We start from the raw sequence: 19,507 nt of genomic DNA, 5'->3' as shown, positions 1-19,507 counted from the left end.
CAATAAAATGTCAACAACATGCAGTGTTCTCCCCAGGCCCTTAAAGGACCGCGGGCCCGCGATGTATAATTTTTTACTGTGATGGTATCGTTCTTACCGCGATGTATAATTTTTCTCTGTGGTGCTAAAATTTTCAGTTAAAAAATCGTAAATTGGTAAAGTTTTTAACGACTTGTTAAATCTTTTCCGTGCGGTATAAAATTCCAGTTGAAATTTGACCAGTTCAAACCAGTTCAACACGGATTGTTTACACCACGTGATCGATTTACCTTTATGAGGTTAACCTTTGTTGATTGGATTTAATCGATGCAATTTACACTTTTTACATGATTCTTTTGTGTTTTAATTTAGAGATCATAACTTTATGATCAAAGATAACTATTTTAAGGCTTCAGTCACCACCTGACAAGTCGGCAAATACTTTGTACACAAACCGTGTTGACCCGATAGTTGTACACACGACGGTACATATTTTGTACATTATAAAGTTAGCTCAATACTTATATTATAGTTTTATATGTCTCTGATTAAACCATCGCCAAAATTATCTTTAATTATGACATAATTATTGCATGATATTCCGGTTTCAAACTGTCAACAAGTAATTCAAAGGGGAAGGATCACATGACCCAGTTAGTTCACGTAGAATATTCAAGATTATTTACAATTAACTGCAATCTATTCTAGTTTATAAATAAAATGCATGACTGTACCTTCAAACTGGATATCTATATCCATATGATCATTAATGAATAACAGAAGTGATCTTGCAATTTTAATCCATAAGCACATGTTAAATCTATTTATATCTACTTCCTGTCATTTAGGCGGTTCAAATTATAACACAATTTTGTTCTTGTTAATTTTATATCTCCTTATGACAGGAATCCTTTCACATACAACAACTTTCTTTCTAGAAACTAGAAAGTTTTTTAAATTGAACATTTTTGTTCTCTCTTGAATCTGGGAACAGCATGAACAGTATATCTAACAATATATATGTTCCTGTTTGAATGATATTTTATTTTTATTGATCATGGATTTTATAAAAGATTTAATTACTTTAAATTTAGATGAATATTATGTAATGAATCATGTTTTATTTATTTTTTAAAAATATTAAAAGTATACAAACTGTTTATTGATCTTTTTAACCAATAATATTCTGACATAACACTGTACCACAGTATTAAAACAAAACAAGAGACATTAAAACTGCAGTACATGTAACTAGAAATATAGCGACGCCACGCGACACAACTGATTGTATGAATCATTTCACCAAGCTGTTCACACGCGTTACCCTGGTGCTATCCAAAAAATCCGGGGGAGAACACTGAACATGTATCTACACAATGTAATGTATTGAAATATATACATTAATAAAAATAGATTATTAATATATCTAATTAAAGGATTTCTCTTCATAAATTTTTCTTTATATATATATATAGCATTCAGAATATTAGTTTATACTAAATAACTAACAAACCTGATAAAAAAATCTTCAAATAATTTAACAATGAATGTCTTTAAAAAAATGAGTTATCTCCCTTTGTACAGAAATATGGTTTAACATAGTACTCTAACATTAGATATGGTCCAGAGTTATGGTCCATAACTCTGGACTAAATTATCAGACCGGAACAAAATTCGAACTTGATCTGTAACTTGTCATGATAAAACAATATACCAAATATCAAATCAATATCTTCAAGAATGAAGAAAAAAAGTGTGGAAAGCTGATTTGCCGGACTGACAGAAGGACAGACAGACGGACAGACAGACAGACAGACGGAGTGCAAACCTAAAGTCCCCTTCGACTTCGTTGCTAGGGGACTAATAAAATCAATAGTATACACTTATATTTACAAACGTCAGTCACTGTAAATTATGAAATGACTCGCGGAACGAAACAAGTTCTGAATGGTCTCTGATGAGGTCGTCTGCTTTACATTAAATTATTATGAATTTATCATAATTGTCTTAATCCTATTATCTATTGTAATTTATGAATTTTAATTCTAACAATGCATTTAATCTCGGCTTTGTTCATTTAAATTCGTTTCGTTTTTATGTCATGTGAAATGTGTTCAAAACACTAACGTTCCACTTGGATGATCAACAAAGATGTTAATTACGGGTCATTTTAACTGTTATACAAACAAGTATGTTTACTCAGCTTTAATCTCTTTTGAAAATGATTAGGTTTCATAAGAAATACACCTGATTTGAATTTTTATCATTAGCTCTACATCTTTTGAAAATTCTTACTTACGAACTTTGAGACATCAGGGTTAATTTACATTAATTTCAAATCAACGGGACTATAACATTTACTCAACTAAACCGAGTATTCGAATCAACTGAGTTCTACTCATCAGAGGTAACTGTGCATTGATCAAACTGGAATTTTACCGGGACCAAGAAATTACTTGGACTCATCCAAGTTTTTGACACAACTGAGTTCAACACAACGAGGTTCGACTGTATATATATCACACATCTCCCATTATTCATATTGAAACAAATTTTAATGCAGAAACATTATTTTTTTAAGGGGTGAACATTTCACAGTTTTGAATTTCATTTTGATTTTGTGAAGCTGGATTTTTCCTAGTTTATCACTTATTATAGATAGAAGTGTTCATTGTCAGTTTCTTTTTTGATTTGGTAATTAATTCAAGGGAATAATACTTATTCAGGAAATAAACAAAACTAATACACTGTTTACATAGAGGTATGTCTCGCCTTTTTGTAATTTTGATAATGCAAATGTTGAAATTAAAATAGCAATACTTTAACATGTAAGTTATGCAAATGTTCAAAGTCAATGAACCATGACTGAAGGTCGGGACTAAACAATCTCCATGGAAATGAGATGTGCCAATGCTAATACAACTGCATACCAAATACCATTGACTTATCATATAAAGTCGTTCCCTTTAAACAAACCTAACCACAAACATTAACTTGTAAACTATGTAAAAGTTTCAAAATCAATGAACCATGATGAGGGGGTGGAGCTATATAATCTCCATGGAAATGAGACTTGCAAATGCCAATAAATTTATATACCAAATATCATTGACTTAACATGACCTGTTCATCTTAAACTAATCTAATCACAAACTAATACATGTAAACTAAGCAAAAAGTTCAGAGTCAATAGACCATGACTGACGGGGCAGGGCCAAATATTCTCCATGGAAATGAGATGTTCTAATGCTTATACAACTGCATACCAATTATCATTAGCCTTCCACTAATGGTTCCCCATAAACTGACCTAATCACAAACTAATACATGTAAACTAAGCAAAAGTTTCAAAGTCAATAGACCATGACTGAGGGGGCAGGGCCAAATAATCTCCAAGGAAATGAGATGTGTCAATGCTAATTCAACTGCATATCAAATATCATTGACCTACCACCAGTGGTTCCCCATAAACTGACCTAATCACAAACTACAATGTAATATATTGTTGACGCCGACAACAGCATACCTATGTCTCGCTTTTTGACTCTGTCAAGGCGAGACAAAAACCAATGAAATTTCTGCGTTCACAGTTGTACTGAAAATTCTGAAAATTTTATGGTGTTTTTATTTTGGCAAAATTACAATGGGATAGATCTTCCAAAAAATAAAATGTTGCATTTTAAATTTTGATAATATTTTTTGTAAACAGCTTTTCCTGAAATGGCAATAATAAGTCTTGCATTTTGTCAAATGCCCAATAATCACAAAAATTTCTGAATTTAAAGAGTCTAGAACAAAGTAGCCCATTATTTAAATGAACAAACCTCTAACATTCTGTGTACTGTCTTAGTTTGGTTTTTATCGCCTGATTTGAAGTTATACCCTTCCAATATGTTCATGATAGATAATATTACTGGTCCACCCCCTGGAGCTGGTACTGATATCAATGTCTGATCTGTAATAATAAATCATAAACAGTGTGTATAGTGTATCATATTGTCATTTAGTGTTTACAAATTTTATTTTTTAAGGAATTTTTTTCTTCAACAAATAAGGAAAAAGGCATGTGTGGCCTTCTTGTTCTCAATACCATAAGCAGATTAGAGTTTCTAATTAAAATAAACCGTGATTTTCCAAATATATATAAATATTTGTTTTTTGGAAGTTTTTTTTTTAATTGATCAATAATTAGATATACTTTTTTTTGTAAATTTGTAGAAAATTCCTTTTTTTCTGTGAATCAATGGCAATTTTATGCTTTAATAATTACTAAACATGCTGCGCTATTTAAGCAGCCAAATTATATTGACATTTAAGCATTTGTTACTTACGACATCTATAACCTCTTACCTTTAAATATTGTCCTGACAATATATCTGACCTCTCACCTTTAAATGTTGGCCTGACAACATCTCTGTCCTGTTACCTTAAGGATGTACTTAGGTGAAATTAAAAAAATCTAGAATTCAAAATTGATACTATAAGTCAGAAGAGCATTAGTTAAGAAACAAAACAAGCTAAAAATATTGATAGGTTATGGAACTCCTTTTCGAGATATTTAAATTTTAAAAAATGGCGGGAAATTGCTGACTCTGACTTCTACCTTATATTTGCATTGGTATTATTTGGGTCTCAAATCGAAAGAAAAGAAATCTAGAATCTGCGTTAATTTTGGTAAATGACCTTTTATGAGCTATTGAAGTTTTATATGAAAAGAAAAATGGGTGTTATGGGGCAAAATATTTTACCCTGTATCGTAAGAAAAAAAAACAAGGAGTCTGAACATATGACACAAATTCCTAAACCTGACCTAAGTACATCCTCAGTATGTTGTCCTGACAACATCTCTGACCTCTTACCTTTATATGTTGTCTTGACAACATCTCTAACTACTACCTCATAATCCTTCAGGTCATCCGCTGTCAATATGCCTCCTGCATTTGTTACCTATTGACAGAAACAAAACTTGTTGCAATAATATATTTGCAACTGAAAATAAAGTCTTTACAAGAACACAGGCATCAAAAGCCAATGGAACTTTTGAATAATTACTGTCTTTTAACCTCATTTCACATAATGTTTTTTTTTTTCACAATTAAGATATCTGAAGACGATTCACTTTGTTTAATTTTGCTCACTGCATTAAATTAGCCTTTTATCTTTGAAATGATTAATTTGGAAGTTTCAGACTGATTGATGGAAACTACTGATTTCCCACAAAAAAAATTTGATTTTTTTTTCATATTGAGAGATGGTTTAAAACTCTAAAATGAAACATGTGAAACAAATAAATAAATTCACAACCATGACAACTCAAGAGGATTAAATAACCAACAAAAAATCATTTAAATGTTATAATATGGTAATTGTCAAATTGACATTTATTCAGTACAGATAATTCAGGTTTAAATAAGTACTGTAAATTCGGAAATTATTGCGAGGTTTTTATTAATGCGAATAATGTGACTAGGTTAGTATCGCAATAATAAGAACTCGCATTCTGATATCTTATACATATATCTGTATGCAGATTTTCCTGACATCGCAATAATTAATCTCGCATTTTTGTCCATTCTTCAAAAATCGCAATAATAAATGCACGCAATAATTTCTGAATTTACAGTAGTCTTTTCCTGTACATCTTGTTTGTTATCAAATTCTGTGTAGTATCCATTCATATACACAATAAAAGTAATTTATACTGCAACTGTGCTATTTGAACAGTCAAAATACATTGACCCTTACTGACTGTTTAAAGCTTTATTTGTGTGTTGATAATGTGTTTCTGCAGAGTTTTATCTATATATAATGTATAAAAGAATGCATTTTTGTGCAATTTTTAGGTGGTCCATTTCAAATTTGAAATTAAAAAGATGAATGTTTAATCCTAAGATGACACTGTTTTAATAGTCATTTTGTCCATTTTTCAGATAAATTTGGACCAATAATCAATGCATATTCAAGTACCTCCATTTTCTTGAAGGAGTCGGGTGGTAATTTATGTTTGGTTGGTCCATTGTACTGTCAAAATATTTTTGGTAATTCCTGTTATTTATTTTATATATATTATTTTTTTATTTGGTGTTGAGAACTGCTGTAATAAAATTGTTTAAGGAATTGATTATCTAGATCAAAAGTTTCTGTACAAAATCAAAATGTGACTGTCCATGGATAGACAATGACCCATCATACCATTACATGCTTGTCAAAATTTCAATTGTATAATAAAACAGTTATTATCATACCATTTCATCATCACACTTTCACAGCTACATTCATAAATTTTTGCAATGTTTTTATTTTATATAGATAGATATAAGAAAATGTGGTATGAGTGCCAATGAGACAACTCTCCATCCAAGTCACAATTTGTTAAAGTAAACCATTATAGGTCAAAGTACGGCCTTCAACACGGAGCCTTGGCTCACACCGAACAGCAAGCTATAAAGGGCCCCAAAAATGACTAGTGTAAAACCATTCAAACAGGAAAACCAACGGTCTAATCTATATAAAAAACGATAAACGAGAAACACTTATGAACCACATCAACAAACGACAACCACTGAACATCAGGTTCCAAATGTAAATATAAAAAGTCACATTTTGAATTTCAATGGAATTTTTAAACTCGTATGCAGCATTTCCTGAAATCATAATAATTATTTCAAATTTTTATCCATTGTTGAACAATGGAGATAATAAATGCATGCACAAACTTGTGAATTTAAAGTATTTACTTCTTTTTTTATAGATTGTCATCCCCAATAAGTTGTAATATATTTACTCACAGCATTAACAATACTCTGTACTAGTTCTCCCTCATAGAATGCATCGCTGCCTTTAGCTGCAATGATGTCTAGAGTATCAGCTAACTTTATGTTTTTGATCTTCGTCCCTTCCTTTACAAACTGTCCATCACTTGTTAGGTAGATGTTACCAAGCTGACCTTGGAAATCACTTATTTTGACCTTTCCTGTTTTAAAATCTGTTGCTGAAAACACATATAAAGTTGAACATGAAAGCACATCAAAATCATATTTTATCTAAATGTTAAAACAACATGTAAGTCAACATCACCCGTAAATTACCGCAAAGTAATTGTTCATAATGGTCTAAATATTTCGCCAACTAGTCACTAGTGAGGCATTTTAAGGAAAAGTAAAAGTATGAAATGAAACACTGAAGTACAAAACATGCAGTTATGTGGTTTGCAGGAAGTTCTTTGCTAATCTTTAGCAACAATCATGCCTAAATTAGTTCAAATAACATTAATATGTCATGCATGTTCAGAACGTGAATCATTGCAATTGGGTATTAGCACTTGTCTATTGTTGAAGAGTAATCTCTATTTGCATATTTTGAGTTGTTGAGTTGCTCTCTCATTCATATGTTTTGTGCTGTTGGGTTGCTGTCTCTCATTCATGTTTGTGATGTTGGGTTGCTGTCTCTCATTCATATGTTTGTGCTGTTGGGGTGCTGTCTCTCATTCATGTTTGTGATGTTGGGTTGCTGTCTCTCATTCATGTTTGTGCTGTTGGGTTGCTGTCTCTCATTCATGTTTATGCTGTTGGGTTGCTGTCTCTCATTCATATATTTGTGATGTTGGGTTGCTGTCTCTCATTTATGTTTGTGCTGTTGGGTTCTGTCTCTCATTCATATGTTTGTTCTGTTGGGTTCTGTCTCTCATTCATATGTTTGTGCTGATGGGTTGGTCTGTCATTCATGTTTGTGATGTTGGGTTGCTGTCTCTCGTTCATGTTTGTGCTGTTGGGTTACTGTCTCTCATTCATGTTTGTGCTGTTGGGTTGCTGTCTCTGATTCATGTTTATGCTGTTGGATTGCTCTCTCATTCATGTGTTTGTGCTGTTGGGTTGCTGTCTGTCATTCATGTTTGTGTGCTGTTGGGTTGCTGTCTCTCATTTATGTTTGTGCTGTTTGGTTGCTGTCTCTCATTCATGTGTTTGTGCTGTTGGGTTGCTGTCTCTCATTCATATGTTTGTGCTGTTGGGTTGCTGTCCCTCATTCATGTTTGTGCTGTTGGGTTGCTGTCTCTCATTCATGTTTGTGCTGTTGGGTTGCTGTCTCACATTCATATGTTTGTGCTGTTGGGTGCTGTCTTTCATTCATGTTTGTGTTGTAGGGTTGCCATCTCATTTGTTTGTGTTGTTGTCTTATATATGTTTGTGCTATGTTGCTGTTTCATTCATGTTTGCATTGGGGTGTTGCTGTCTCATTGATTTGTGTTGTGGAGTTGCTGTCTCATTTGTTTGTGTTGTTAGGTTGCTGTCTCATCTATGTTTACCATACATCATGTTTATAAATAAATATACTGTTGTAGATTAGAACATATAGAAATGATAGTTACCCATTGCCATGGTAACCTTGTATCCATTTCTGGCTAAATTTGCAGCTGGTTTTACTACAGAACTCCATGGTAACCTATAAATTATCAATGTAATGAGGAAATAACAAAAGTTTAAAAAGGATAGTCTTGTAACTTATCTTATATTAATTTTTATAATCAATAATAACAATTTTGCTTACAGATTTTTTTTAACATTTAGGACTTCCCCATTGGTGTAATATATCTAATGTAAATAGTATTCTGTTTTACTCCTCTGGATGGATGGATGGATGGATGGATGGCTGTTTAAGGTCCAGTGACAAATTAAATGCATATTCAGGACAAGAACATGATAATATGATATGAATATAGATCCTACTTTGTACTAGAATGCCATGCTAAGTCAGATTTTTAAAGTGCTAGTTCACAAAGTAACAGTCCGCAGGACGACATGTCACCCTACCCTGAGACATTATTCTGATTCTGAGCCAACAAGTCTTTGCTCCTACTTCTTAATTTTTGTGTGCTTAGCGGAGAAGCAGCAAATACCAAATTTCAAAGTCTTTGGTTTGACCTGGCATCTAACCCACAACCCACTACGTATATACACTTGAAATGAGCAGGCTATTATGAGACCATCGGTTCTGTTTTTACTCCACAGTCATCTGTGCACAATACTAACTAACATAAATGTTATTGTCTATAAAAATATCAACAATTATGCCTTAATTAGTTCAAATAGGTCAAAACAAATCTTAAATTAGTATAAAAATAAGGAGATGTGGTATGATTGCCAATTAAAAAATTATTCGCCAGAGTTCCAATTATGATGTAAATGTTATCAACTAAAGGTCATCATACTGCAAAAAATAAAAAAAAAAAACCATTCCCTATAGCATAGCAGGTATCCGAATCCAAAGCTGCAGAGGGATCCTAATCTGAGGAGGAATTAATGAACAATGTGTAACGGTGGGTTAGTTAAATCTGGATCCAAATCCCACAGACCATATTTCCTCTGTGGGAATCGGATCCAAATTTTACTTATCCACTGTTACACATTGTTCATTAATTGCTACTTGTGATTTGGATCCCTCCATGTTTTTGGATCCGGATACCTGGTGTGTATAGTCAGCTATAAAAGGCCCCAACATCACACATTCTAGTAAAGATGGACAAATCGATTGGCCGGAAACTAAAATCATTTTTAAATAACAACATCCAAGGGCTATGTCAATAAACTGATTCATTGATTGTCGTTTGTATTCACATCAATTTGAAATATCTTTATGACAACCACAAACTTAGTTATCATAAGCTACATAACTGCTGAGAAATATTTTCATTAATAATAATATTTGCTGAATTTTGGTTAATTCGAATCTGTCCTTTTAGAAAGTTCAAAATGTAAAAACAGCTGGGTGCATTATGTGCGCAAGGCTTTAATAAAGTTTGAAAAATGTTGTACTTTACAGATGTTGCAACCTAGGTACTCTGTATGCAGTGCATTGAAATAAAAATCTGAATCACACAACAGAACTTGTTTTGTAGTAATACTACACTTCTCTATATTTACAATTTCATTAACATTTCTAAAAATTTCAATTTGAACTATAATACAAGCTACATACTTTCCATATTTTTTATGTGCCAGTTCCATTCCTTTAAGCTCTCCAGGCACAGCAACAGACAGACCTCCCTGCAAATACCAAAAGAACACAATATTGTTTGTAGAGGGTTATCCAATCGTAGTCCGCTTAAATTTCAAAACATTCACCGTGTAATTTCAGAAGAAAAGATTTATGAAAAAAAGAGTCCAAACAGAGTCCCATATATTGCCTCCAGCAGTGTTGATTTTCTTTCAATGAAGATAATTTGTGGATGACCTTTTAAACTTCATTTCTTTTTTTTTATTATAGCATTTAACAAGTAGGTTCAGAGAAGAAAATGAAAATATTACTTATTACAAGATAATGTTTTCCATAAATCTCTGACTGCCTGGATGACTAAATACTCTCTAATTAAACTATGACCAATGTTTGACATTTCATTATCAAGCAGTATCATTTCAGTCCTTTAAAATAATTGCATTTGTTACACTGCTTTAAAAAGGTTTAAAATATACCTTTAATGTTTTGGCTGAATCACCACCAAACATTGTCTTTGTGGCAGCTTTTGGAGCAACTTCTCTAAAATCGTAGACTTTAGCTTCATTTGTTTTATGATCATGAACCATCATGAAACCTCCACTGAAAGTAAATTAAATATGGTTAAAAATACTTCTATACACAATGATAATATCAAGTACACACAAGGTGATTCGTTTAAAAAATCACCACAATAAAATGTCAAAGGGTGGAACCTTTAAAATAATTATTTTAATCATGGACAAATATTTAAAAATTTAATTCCATTTGCAATACTCTTTTAAACAGAAAAGAGTTGACAAATATATATATATATGTTCTTGTGTATAATTTGGAGTTTAGTATGACGTCCATTATCACTGAACTAGTATACATATTTGTTTAGGGGCCAGCTGAAGGACGCCCCCTGGTGAGGGAGTTTCTCTCTGCATTGAAGACCCATTGGTGGCCTTCGGCTGTTGTCTGCTCTATGGTCGGAATGTTGTCTCTTTGACACATTCCCCATTTCCATTCTCAATTTTAATTTTATATATATATATCAGTTTTCATAATTGAATGTTGATAACATAGAACATGTGTATGCAATATCTGTGTTTTAACAAAGCTTTGAAGTAGTTTTTGATTACTCACCCTCCTATCCCAGAACTCTGTGCATTGACCACACCCACACAAAACATTGTTGAGACAGCAGCATCCACAGCATTGCCTCCCTGTTCTAGTATAGTCAACCCCATAACTGAACATTCTGGGACATCTGCTGCTACAGCACCTGAAGCCCCAACCTGCATAAGTTAAAACTCCTTTACATTATTAAAATGTAACAATACAAACACTAATTCCAAAACTGAACTGTAACAAGCATTAACTGCAACCATGGTAAAAATCTTACCATGTAGTTATGTCATTTGTCTAAGTCACACAAAAAAAATAGCTACAATTTTATTATATATATTCATGTAAATTCTTAACATCCAGCATATTTCAAATTAACTTTTTAATATAAAAACAATGGCCTGTGGTGAACATCAAGAACTTTCAGAGTCTATAAAAGTTGTTAATAAATAAAAAAGAAGCTATGTACCGTATAGCGGGTTATTTTCGCAGGTGTAAAATTTCGTGATTTAGGGGCAACAAAGTATACGAAAAATTTTGGCGGTTTTTATTTTGGTGGATTCTTAAAATCCCAATTAAATATTTTGGCGGATACTGAAATTGTTGCATATAAAATATTGAAAAATTGAGAAGCAAGTTAATTGATTTGTTTACCTAAATGACGTCTTATTTATTGATCTTGCCTGGAACTTTGATGTACTCACTAATTAGGTTATAAAATTATCAAGACTGATTTACAACTCTTATGTAATTTGACACTAATTAATAAGGATAATTACCTGATAGAGTACCCTACTCATAATCTATTTGACACTAATTGATAATGATATACACATGTGACAGTCATTTTATAAAATACATGTATGTTCAATGCCCTTTTTGTTTATGTTGTTAAAAATAACCTATACCGTTATTGACCTACCGACCGATGCTTTAGCTATTAGAAAGTAACAAAAGTATGCATTAATTTTCGCAGAATTTATTTTCGTGATTTTCTTTCATCCGCCAAAATAAGCGAAAAAAAAACACCCACGAAAATAACCCGCTATACAGTACTTAACATGTTTTCATATACTTGAAATGTTTGTTCATCGATATATCAATCAATATCTGAGAACTCCCTATCAATATAGACTGAACATATAGACATACTGCAAGGCCCTCAAATGCCATGAGGTAAACTAAAACGGGAAAGACAATTCTAGTTGAGACAGTTTGACCTTAAAAATTCTAACGGAGTACAATAAGGCCCTAAAATGGCCCCTGTTTCTACAATTTCACATTAGGATCTATTGACCTATATCACACTGAAACATAGCTAATATAATGACTTAATAGAAAATATGACCTTAAACTGAAAATTTACGTTCTTGCATTCTATTCATGACGTCACAAATAGCACTCATTTTGATTTTCCACAAAATTTCAATAAAAATGAGTTAATTTCCATTGAATTTTTAGACAGGAAACATAGAGGGCATGTGTCAACAAAAAAAGATCTTTTAAGATAATGTTTGTTATATATATATCGGACTTGAATATTTAGTTTGTCCACACCTGCGCTCTGTTTTGTAGGCCTAAATTTGTTTGAAATTATTATTTAATTAATTAAAATAGAGGCTCTTGTCAAATTTCTCATTTTATTAAATTTTTGGTCTATTTGGGATGTAAAAATCAATGCTTTAAATTAATCTTAGACAACAATAGTTCAAATTAACTGTGTAATATAAATTTTCATCAACTTAAAACATTTTTTAGCTTAATACATTAAACTTCATCATCAGGGCCAAATTGCGAACTTCCTCCTTTCAGATATCGATATGACATGATCTGTTTCAACTTTCTTACCTGTCCATGACCTAGATAGATGGTAAGGAGCAGCGCTATGGTAACCAGTACAGAGAATCCTATTGCTACTCCAACTATAACCTTCAATCCATGGGACGTTTGTCTACAATAATAATGATACCATCGTAAATTTATCAACATTTCATATCATCTAATCTAGATGTAAAAAAGATGGAGTGTTTGCAGGTGATTTTTGTGCTAATCAAACTAAGTAATTTCTTGATGTTAACAATGCATGTACATTTTGTGCATACTTATCATATAGTAGACTTTTCAATTGCAAAATTGACATTGTTTCTGGAACTATGATTCAGCTTACCGTCAGCATAAATTACAGATAGAAAGGTGTTAACAATCAAGTAAAGACGACCTAAGATATGATTTCTAAAAAATACTTCAGGATAATTCAATAACTTTTTCATTTAGTAATGGATACTTCATCGAGTTAATCACACCTGGGTCTACATGTAGGCTTTGATTTTTAACATGGGAATATCTTTCTCTCAGCATTTTGATCTGCCGTACTAAATTAAAATTTGCTGACACCTCATTGCTGTTTGACATGTCTTATAACCAGAGGTTAAGTGTGTCTGTGACAGTGAGTTAGGAATATAGAAAAAAAATCTTTATTCACTAATCATTGTCATAATATTGTAAGGATTATTTCCCTTCTAAATTTTTATTTTTGTGTGGCTACATGAATCATTTTTACAAAAATAAACAATACATCAAATCTAAACTTTGAAGATCATATATAAAATGAAAATGATTCAAATTTATTGCTGGGGAGATATCTAATAAACACTTACAAATCTTTTCCTGAAGCTGACCCTTTCTTGTTATGTGAAAGGGGAGATGTCTCTCCTTTGGATTTCTGTAAGTCAACACTTCCCCTTGCTTCGATCACATGACCACCTTTACCAATAACTGGTCCTTCATCAGGAGAAATTAAGTCATCTTTGTCATCTGTAAAAAAAAAAATTAAATAGTTTTCTTAAAAATTGATTCTGAAATACATGAAATATGTCCCACAGCATTAAAATGGTAGAAGGGTCTATTCCAGTCATACCACTAACTCACTGGCTGATCTTCAACCAAAGGGCAGGCAATAAAACTCTTCTTATTTTTTCATAAAATGTTATATATTCATAAAAGTATTCTCAAAATGTTGATTTTAAAATATTAAAAGCGCTCTCATGTGTACAATTCTTGCCCACATTTTAAGAAATTTATATCATAGGTTTATATTAGCAATATCTTTGACACTTGCGAAAATAAATGCTGATCAAATAGGTTTATGCCCTTGGAAATATTAATTATAGTGGAAATGACATTTAATTTGCTCTGAAGCATTCATTTCTCTAAGATATTTATCAACAGTATTAAAGACCAAAAAAAGTGTATTTTTTAGTTATTGCCCTTGATCCTTGGATACATAAAATATGTGCAATGTGGGGGACATTGGAACACTGTTCTTTTATTAATGTGAATAATGAGATTGAGTGAGTATACCAATAATAGGAACTAGTACTCTGATATCAGATACAATCGCAATAATTAATCTTGCATTTTGTACATTTCAAAAATGGCAATAACAAATGCATGCAATAATTTCTGAATTACAGTTCACTGAATTTCCAGCTATATAAGTCATAATAAGGGTTAATAACTCTGTTGCTACAGATCAGCTGGTAAAGGGTCAATAATTTTTTACATCTAATTATGTGCACTTTCATGGACTTTATCTCTACACTAGGTCAAATTTTGTTAAAAATTGTGTCAAATAAAATTACAAAAAAAATATAATTAAATATACCAAAATCATTTGCATTGACATGATTGAGTTCGTTATAATTCTTTTTGATCAAATGAAAAATTTTACCAACAGAAAATTAATAAATTGATGTACTTTACAAATGATATATAATATATAAAAACATGAAAAATAAATATGTTACAACATATTTTAAAACATATGTTAAAACATTAAGAAGCTGAAAATATAAATATTCATTTATTTTCATTATCATTGTTCTGATATTTTATTTTAAAGTGTTGTGACAGAATTTGATATTTGGAAGAAATAAATTATATTGTTTCCCAAGGCTCAAATATGACATATATTACATAAAAACTCTGGAAATAACTTTGTTCAGGGGATGATTAGAACAAGTATTGGTAATTTTGTTTGGCATACGTTTCCTGTGTACTACAGGTACCCGAATAATTGTATAATGTAGACTTGTATCTACCTGTCTGTAACTCGTCAGGATTACCTGTGTTTTACATTTATCAGAGACATATATATACACATGTACATATATGTCTGTGCCTTTCTGTATTGTAATGTAGGTGTTATTATATGTATGGACTGTAACAAAATTATTTCTTTTGCATCCAAAAAAGCTGCTGTAAAAGTAATCATGGTCATAACATGCAACCTGCAGATATTTTCAAATAAATTCATGATTTTAAATCGATCAGGGACATAATTTGCCAATGAATTTAAATTTAAATAAACAGCTGCGCCATGAGCGCATGATATGCCCGTCGTCTTGTGTGTGAATTTTTATGCAATAAGCATAAATAGTTTCTGACATACGGCATGACATGCGAAAACCCCCCTTTTTTTTTTACAAAAAACTCAATATCTCTAAAATAAAATTTTGAATCAAAACCAAAAAGTATACAGATCTTTAGATTAATATAACTAAGAAGTGTTTAAAATTTTAAGCAATAATCATTGATCGTTTTTGAGATACGGCGCGACATGTGAAAAACCCCTCCCCTTTTTTTACAAAATACTCAATAACTCAAAAATAAAATTTTGAATCATCACCAAAAAGTATACAGATCTTCAGGTTAATATAACTAAGAAGTGTGTAAAGTTTTAAGCAATAATCATAAACTGTTTTTGAGAAACGGCGCGACATGTGAAAAACCCCTCCCCCTTTTTTAACAAAATACTCAATATCTCTAAAATAAAATTTTGAATCATCACCAAAAAGTATACAGATCTTAAGATTAATATAACTAAGAAGTGTGTAAAGTTTTAAGCAATAATCATAAATTCTTTTTGAGATACGGCGCGACATGTGAAAAAAAACACACACCTGTTTTAGTTACTAAGTCCCGTAACTCAAAAAGTTTTAATCTTATTTTCACCAAAAAGTATACAGATCGTTTGACCATCATAAGAAACAACTATATTAAGTTTCATGAAATTTGGATAAGTCATTCTCAAGTTACGGTGCGACATGTTTACGCCGGACAGACAGACGGACAGACAGACGGACGGACGCCGGACATTTGTATACCATAATACGTCCCGTCAAAAATTTGACAGGCGTATAAAAATAGGATGAATCGCAAATAAAGTTTATTAAAAAGCCTATGCAATTTCAATGAGAAAAATTTACTGTAGATGGTGGATTGCAATTGCTACGTCATTGAAGTCATGTGATGTCTTACTTAGTTGGATATGGTTTGGGATTTACTACATCACATATATTAATTTCCAGTACAAAAAAAACATATTTTTGATTGGTGAAAATTGCAGACCTTGCAAGAATCCCATTTACCATATATACCGATAGTTAACCTAATACTCATAATATATATATATATATATATACAGATATAGCATGTATACAGTCAGGGGAATTACTGAAATAAGTGACTTATAAAATCACTTATTTATAGGTACCAGTCTTGTATTACAACTCCAGTTTCCGGTGCATGTCAAAACATGGAGGGAAATAAAATAGTCCATTTTTTTCGGAATTTTTTTCTGGACTCAATTTTTTCTGTTTGATTAAAAGTTTATACTGAATTGAAACATATATATAGATTTAAAAAAAATCTTGCATCTTTTTGGGGATGTCAATCCAGGAATGTGGAAGGATATCATGTTTACTGGAAGTGGTGCGGCCTAGTAAAAACAGCAAACAGAAAGTAGAAAAAAATAGTTTTGACTTCAGGGTTACATAACTTTTATTCTTGTGGCATGACCCACTTTTTTTTTCGATTAAATCACAATTTCACATTAGTACATACATGATATGAACATGAAAAAAAATTTCTATGTAGCATTTTTTATTTTTTTATTTTCAAAGATCAGCTGTTTAGCATGTAAACCTATGGAGCAGTCAATTACAAGACTGCAACCTCAAGTAGCAAATTTGAAATTTTGTCACAAATTGTGATTTTGTAGGTTTACCAAAATTTTAAACATATAGGTTTACCGTATATTATATCTTATTATTAGTAAAATTGGAAAAAATCAACCTTTTTCTTCTTTTTAATAGCAAGGTTTATGCCTTTGATGCAATCATTTAGCTGTAAATTCTATATTTGTTGAAAAATGCTATAATGAAGGCTTTACATAATGAACTGATACTTTCTTTACAGATTTTTTCCAGCAGTAGAAGTAATTTTCCTGTAAAATTCAAGGTTTCATCTTACAGATTATGTAATAAAATTTTACTGTTCGTGATCAAAATTTCACTGTTCGGGGGGTGTTGAAATTAGTGGGGGTAGTAAATTAATAATACTTAAAGAAGTGTTTTTTTGTAAGAAAAGAGAGGTATGATACTTAAACAAGTGATTTTCATGTCATTATCCCAGATTCGGTACAAGGTTATCACCTGACATGACCGGTCATCTTATCAACACAGATGTTGGTTCTGATAATTTTAGCAACATAAAATTCTAGTCCCTGGATCATTAGTATTATATATTTAAAGCTACAATAAAATTAAATCACTTAGTCTAGTGATTTATTTGTACTACTTAAATAGGTGATTATTAAAGAAAGACAACTCTTACTTCCAACATTTGTGGACAAAATGTTACTTGAATCAGTGATTAAAAATCACTCATTTAAGTAAGTCCCCTGATTGGTATAGGGACCCCAAAAGTAAAAGAAGGCTCATTTAATAAATTTAATAAGTGTGATCTAATTTTCGTTGTCAGGAAACCGGCAAGATTAGTAAATTTGAAGTATATGTAATGACTGTAACCAACTGTGATCTATCTCACTAATTAGCGACAAGAAGAATTTTAGCGACAAGAAGCGTCAAGAAGCGACAAGAAGAATAAATTTAGCGACAAGAAGAATAAATTTTGCGACAAGAAGACTATTTAGCGACAACAAAACTTAATAAAAATATTATTAAAATAAATATATTAAAAAAATATGCATTGACATTTTTATTTTAATATACGGAAAGTAAAGTGATTTTCATTTTTTTTTTTAAATATATTGATAGATAATGATAAATATAGAAATTTCCCTGTCATATTAATTAATATTAAGTAGTATGATATTAATTTTTACATGTTCTTGTGTTTTAGAACAATAATATATTTATTTTATAAATTTTTTAACACTCTCTTTGTCTAAAATATAATAAACTGACTGCATGCAAAATGCATTATACGTGAATCAGTGTCCAGAAAAGATAATGTTGACCCCTAATGTTACTAAAACGTGAATATTTTATTTGGGTATTGACTTATCAAACTATACGCATGATGTTTATGCATAGTTTAAAGTTGATTGAAGATTAAAGGTAATTAAAGACAACGTTGAGTGTTCAACAGTTGCTCACTATTTACAATTATTGTATATTCTGGTGCGTGTAGTTGTATAGTTTGACGCGTGTACAAAGTTATAGGTGTTAATTGAATGTTATTGTAGCAATACAATAAGGGACACACGTCCTTTACTCCAACCATGATTCTAATGTTCATCCTTAAGCGTCATTATGCATCTATGAAAAGAAGTAATTCTTACAAGAAAATAATCAGCTGGTTCGAAAAAAATGCCTGGCCATTCTCTTGAAAACATGAATAAAGCAATAGCAGAATTACATAGGTACCTATCCTATTAACAAACAAAATATTGCTGATGATATACGCAAGCTGTCATCAATATTAATATATTAATTCTTTGAAACAAATTGTTCAGATCACAGGCAAACCTCCAAATGTTATCTTGACTCATTAATTTCTTCATCTATCAATATAATAAAAAAAAAAATGAAAATCTCTTTATTGCTGTCAATGCATATTTTTTTTATCTTTATTGCTGTCAATGCATATTTTTTTTAATATATTTATTCTAATAATATTTTTTTTTAAGTTTTCTTGTCGCTAAATTTATTCTTCTTGTCGCTAATTAGTGAGACCCACTGTGATTGAGGTTGCACGTTCTCGAAAAAGTGTTGCAAAGGACCAACACAATTTCGCTATTTTCAATAGAAATAGTAGTGAGGAACAGCAGATTTTCTTGAATGACCATAAGGGACAAAAAAGATTTCGAGAACTCTGAGGTTCTAAGATAAGTTTTGTGCCATATAATTTTTTATCTATCTTGTCTATCTGTCTATATTTTTTCATAATTTTGTTGTCTCTCGATGTCTTTGGACCATGACTGGTTGTATTCAAAATAAATGAAAAGTACCGTCAACTGTAAACGCATTTCCATCAAAATCTTTTGATAATTCCATTAATTAAGCCGTAAAAATATAGTTTGTAGCTTATTTTGTTTTTGACAGGAGATGGTGAGTTGTTTCCC

General features: G+C 31.3%; 1 protein-coding gene across 1 annotated transcript in view; it reads right to left on the bottom strand.

Annotated features, from left to right (window-relative positions):
• LOC127723453 (scoloptoxin SSD14-like) overlaps positions 1-19,507 on the bottom strand; it is a 34,618-nt gene extending 15,111 nt beyond the window's left edge. The window contains exons 1-10 of the mRNA XM_052230090.1: positions 19,394-19,507; positions 13,737-13,893; positions 12,928-13,030; positions 11,098-11,249; positions 10,446-10,569; positions 9,952-10,019; positions 8,345-8,418; positions 6,768-6,970; positions 4,839-4,926; positions 3,804-3,934 (exon numbers count right to left, since the gene is read on the bottom strand). Coding sequence (XP_052086050.1) covers positions 3,804-3,934; positions 4,839-4,926; positions 6,768-6,970; positions 8,345-8,418; positions 9,952-10,019; positions 10,446-10,569; positions 11,098-11,249; positions 12,928-13,030; positions 13,737-13,893; positions 19,394-19,439 — 1,146 coding nt within the window. The 5' untranslated portion in view covers positions 19,440-19,507. The remainder of the gene's footprint in view (positions 1-3,803; positions 3,935-4,838; positions 4,927-6,767; positions 6,971-8,344; positions 8,419-9,951; positions 10,020-10,445; positions 10,570-11,097; positions 11,250-12,927; positions 13,031-13,736; positions 13,894-19,393) is intronic.

Source organism: Mytilus californianus, unplaced genomic scaffold (assembly GCF_021869535.1).
Source record: "Mytilus californianus isolate M0D057914Y unplaced genomic scaffold, xbMytCali1.0.p SCAF_13, whole genome shotgun sequence".
NCBI classification, from domain to species: Eukaryota; Metazoa; Mollusca; class Bivalvia; order Mytilida; family Mytilidae; genus Mytilus; species Mytilus californianus.
The sequence above is the reverse complement of the archived record's forward strand: the minus strand, read 5'-3'. Positions and strand labels throughout refer to the sequence as shown.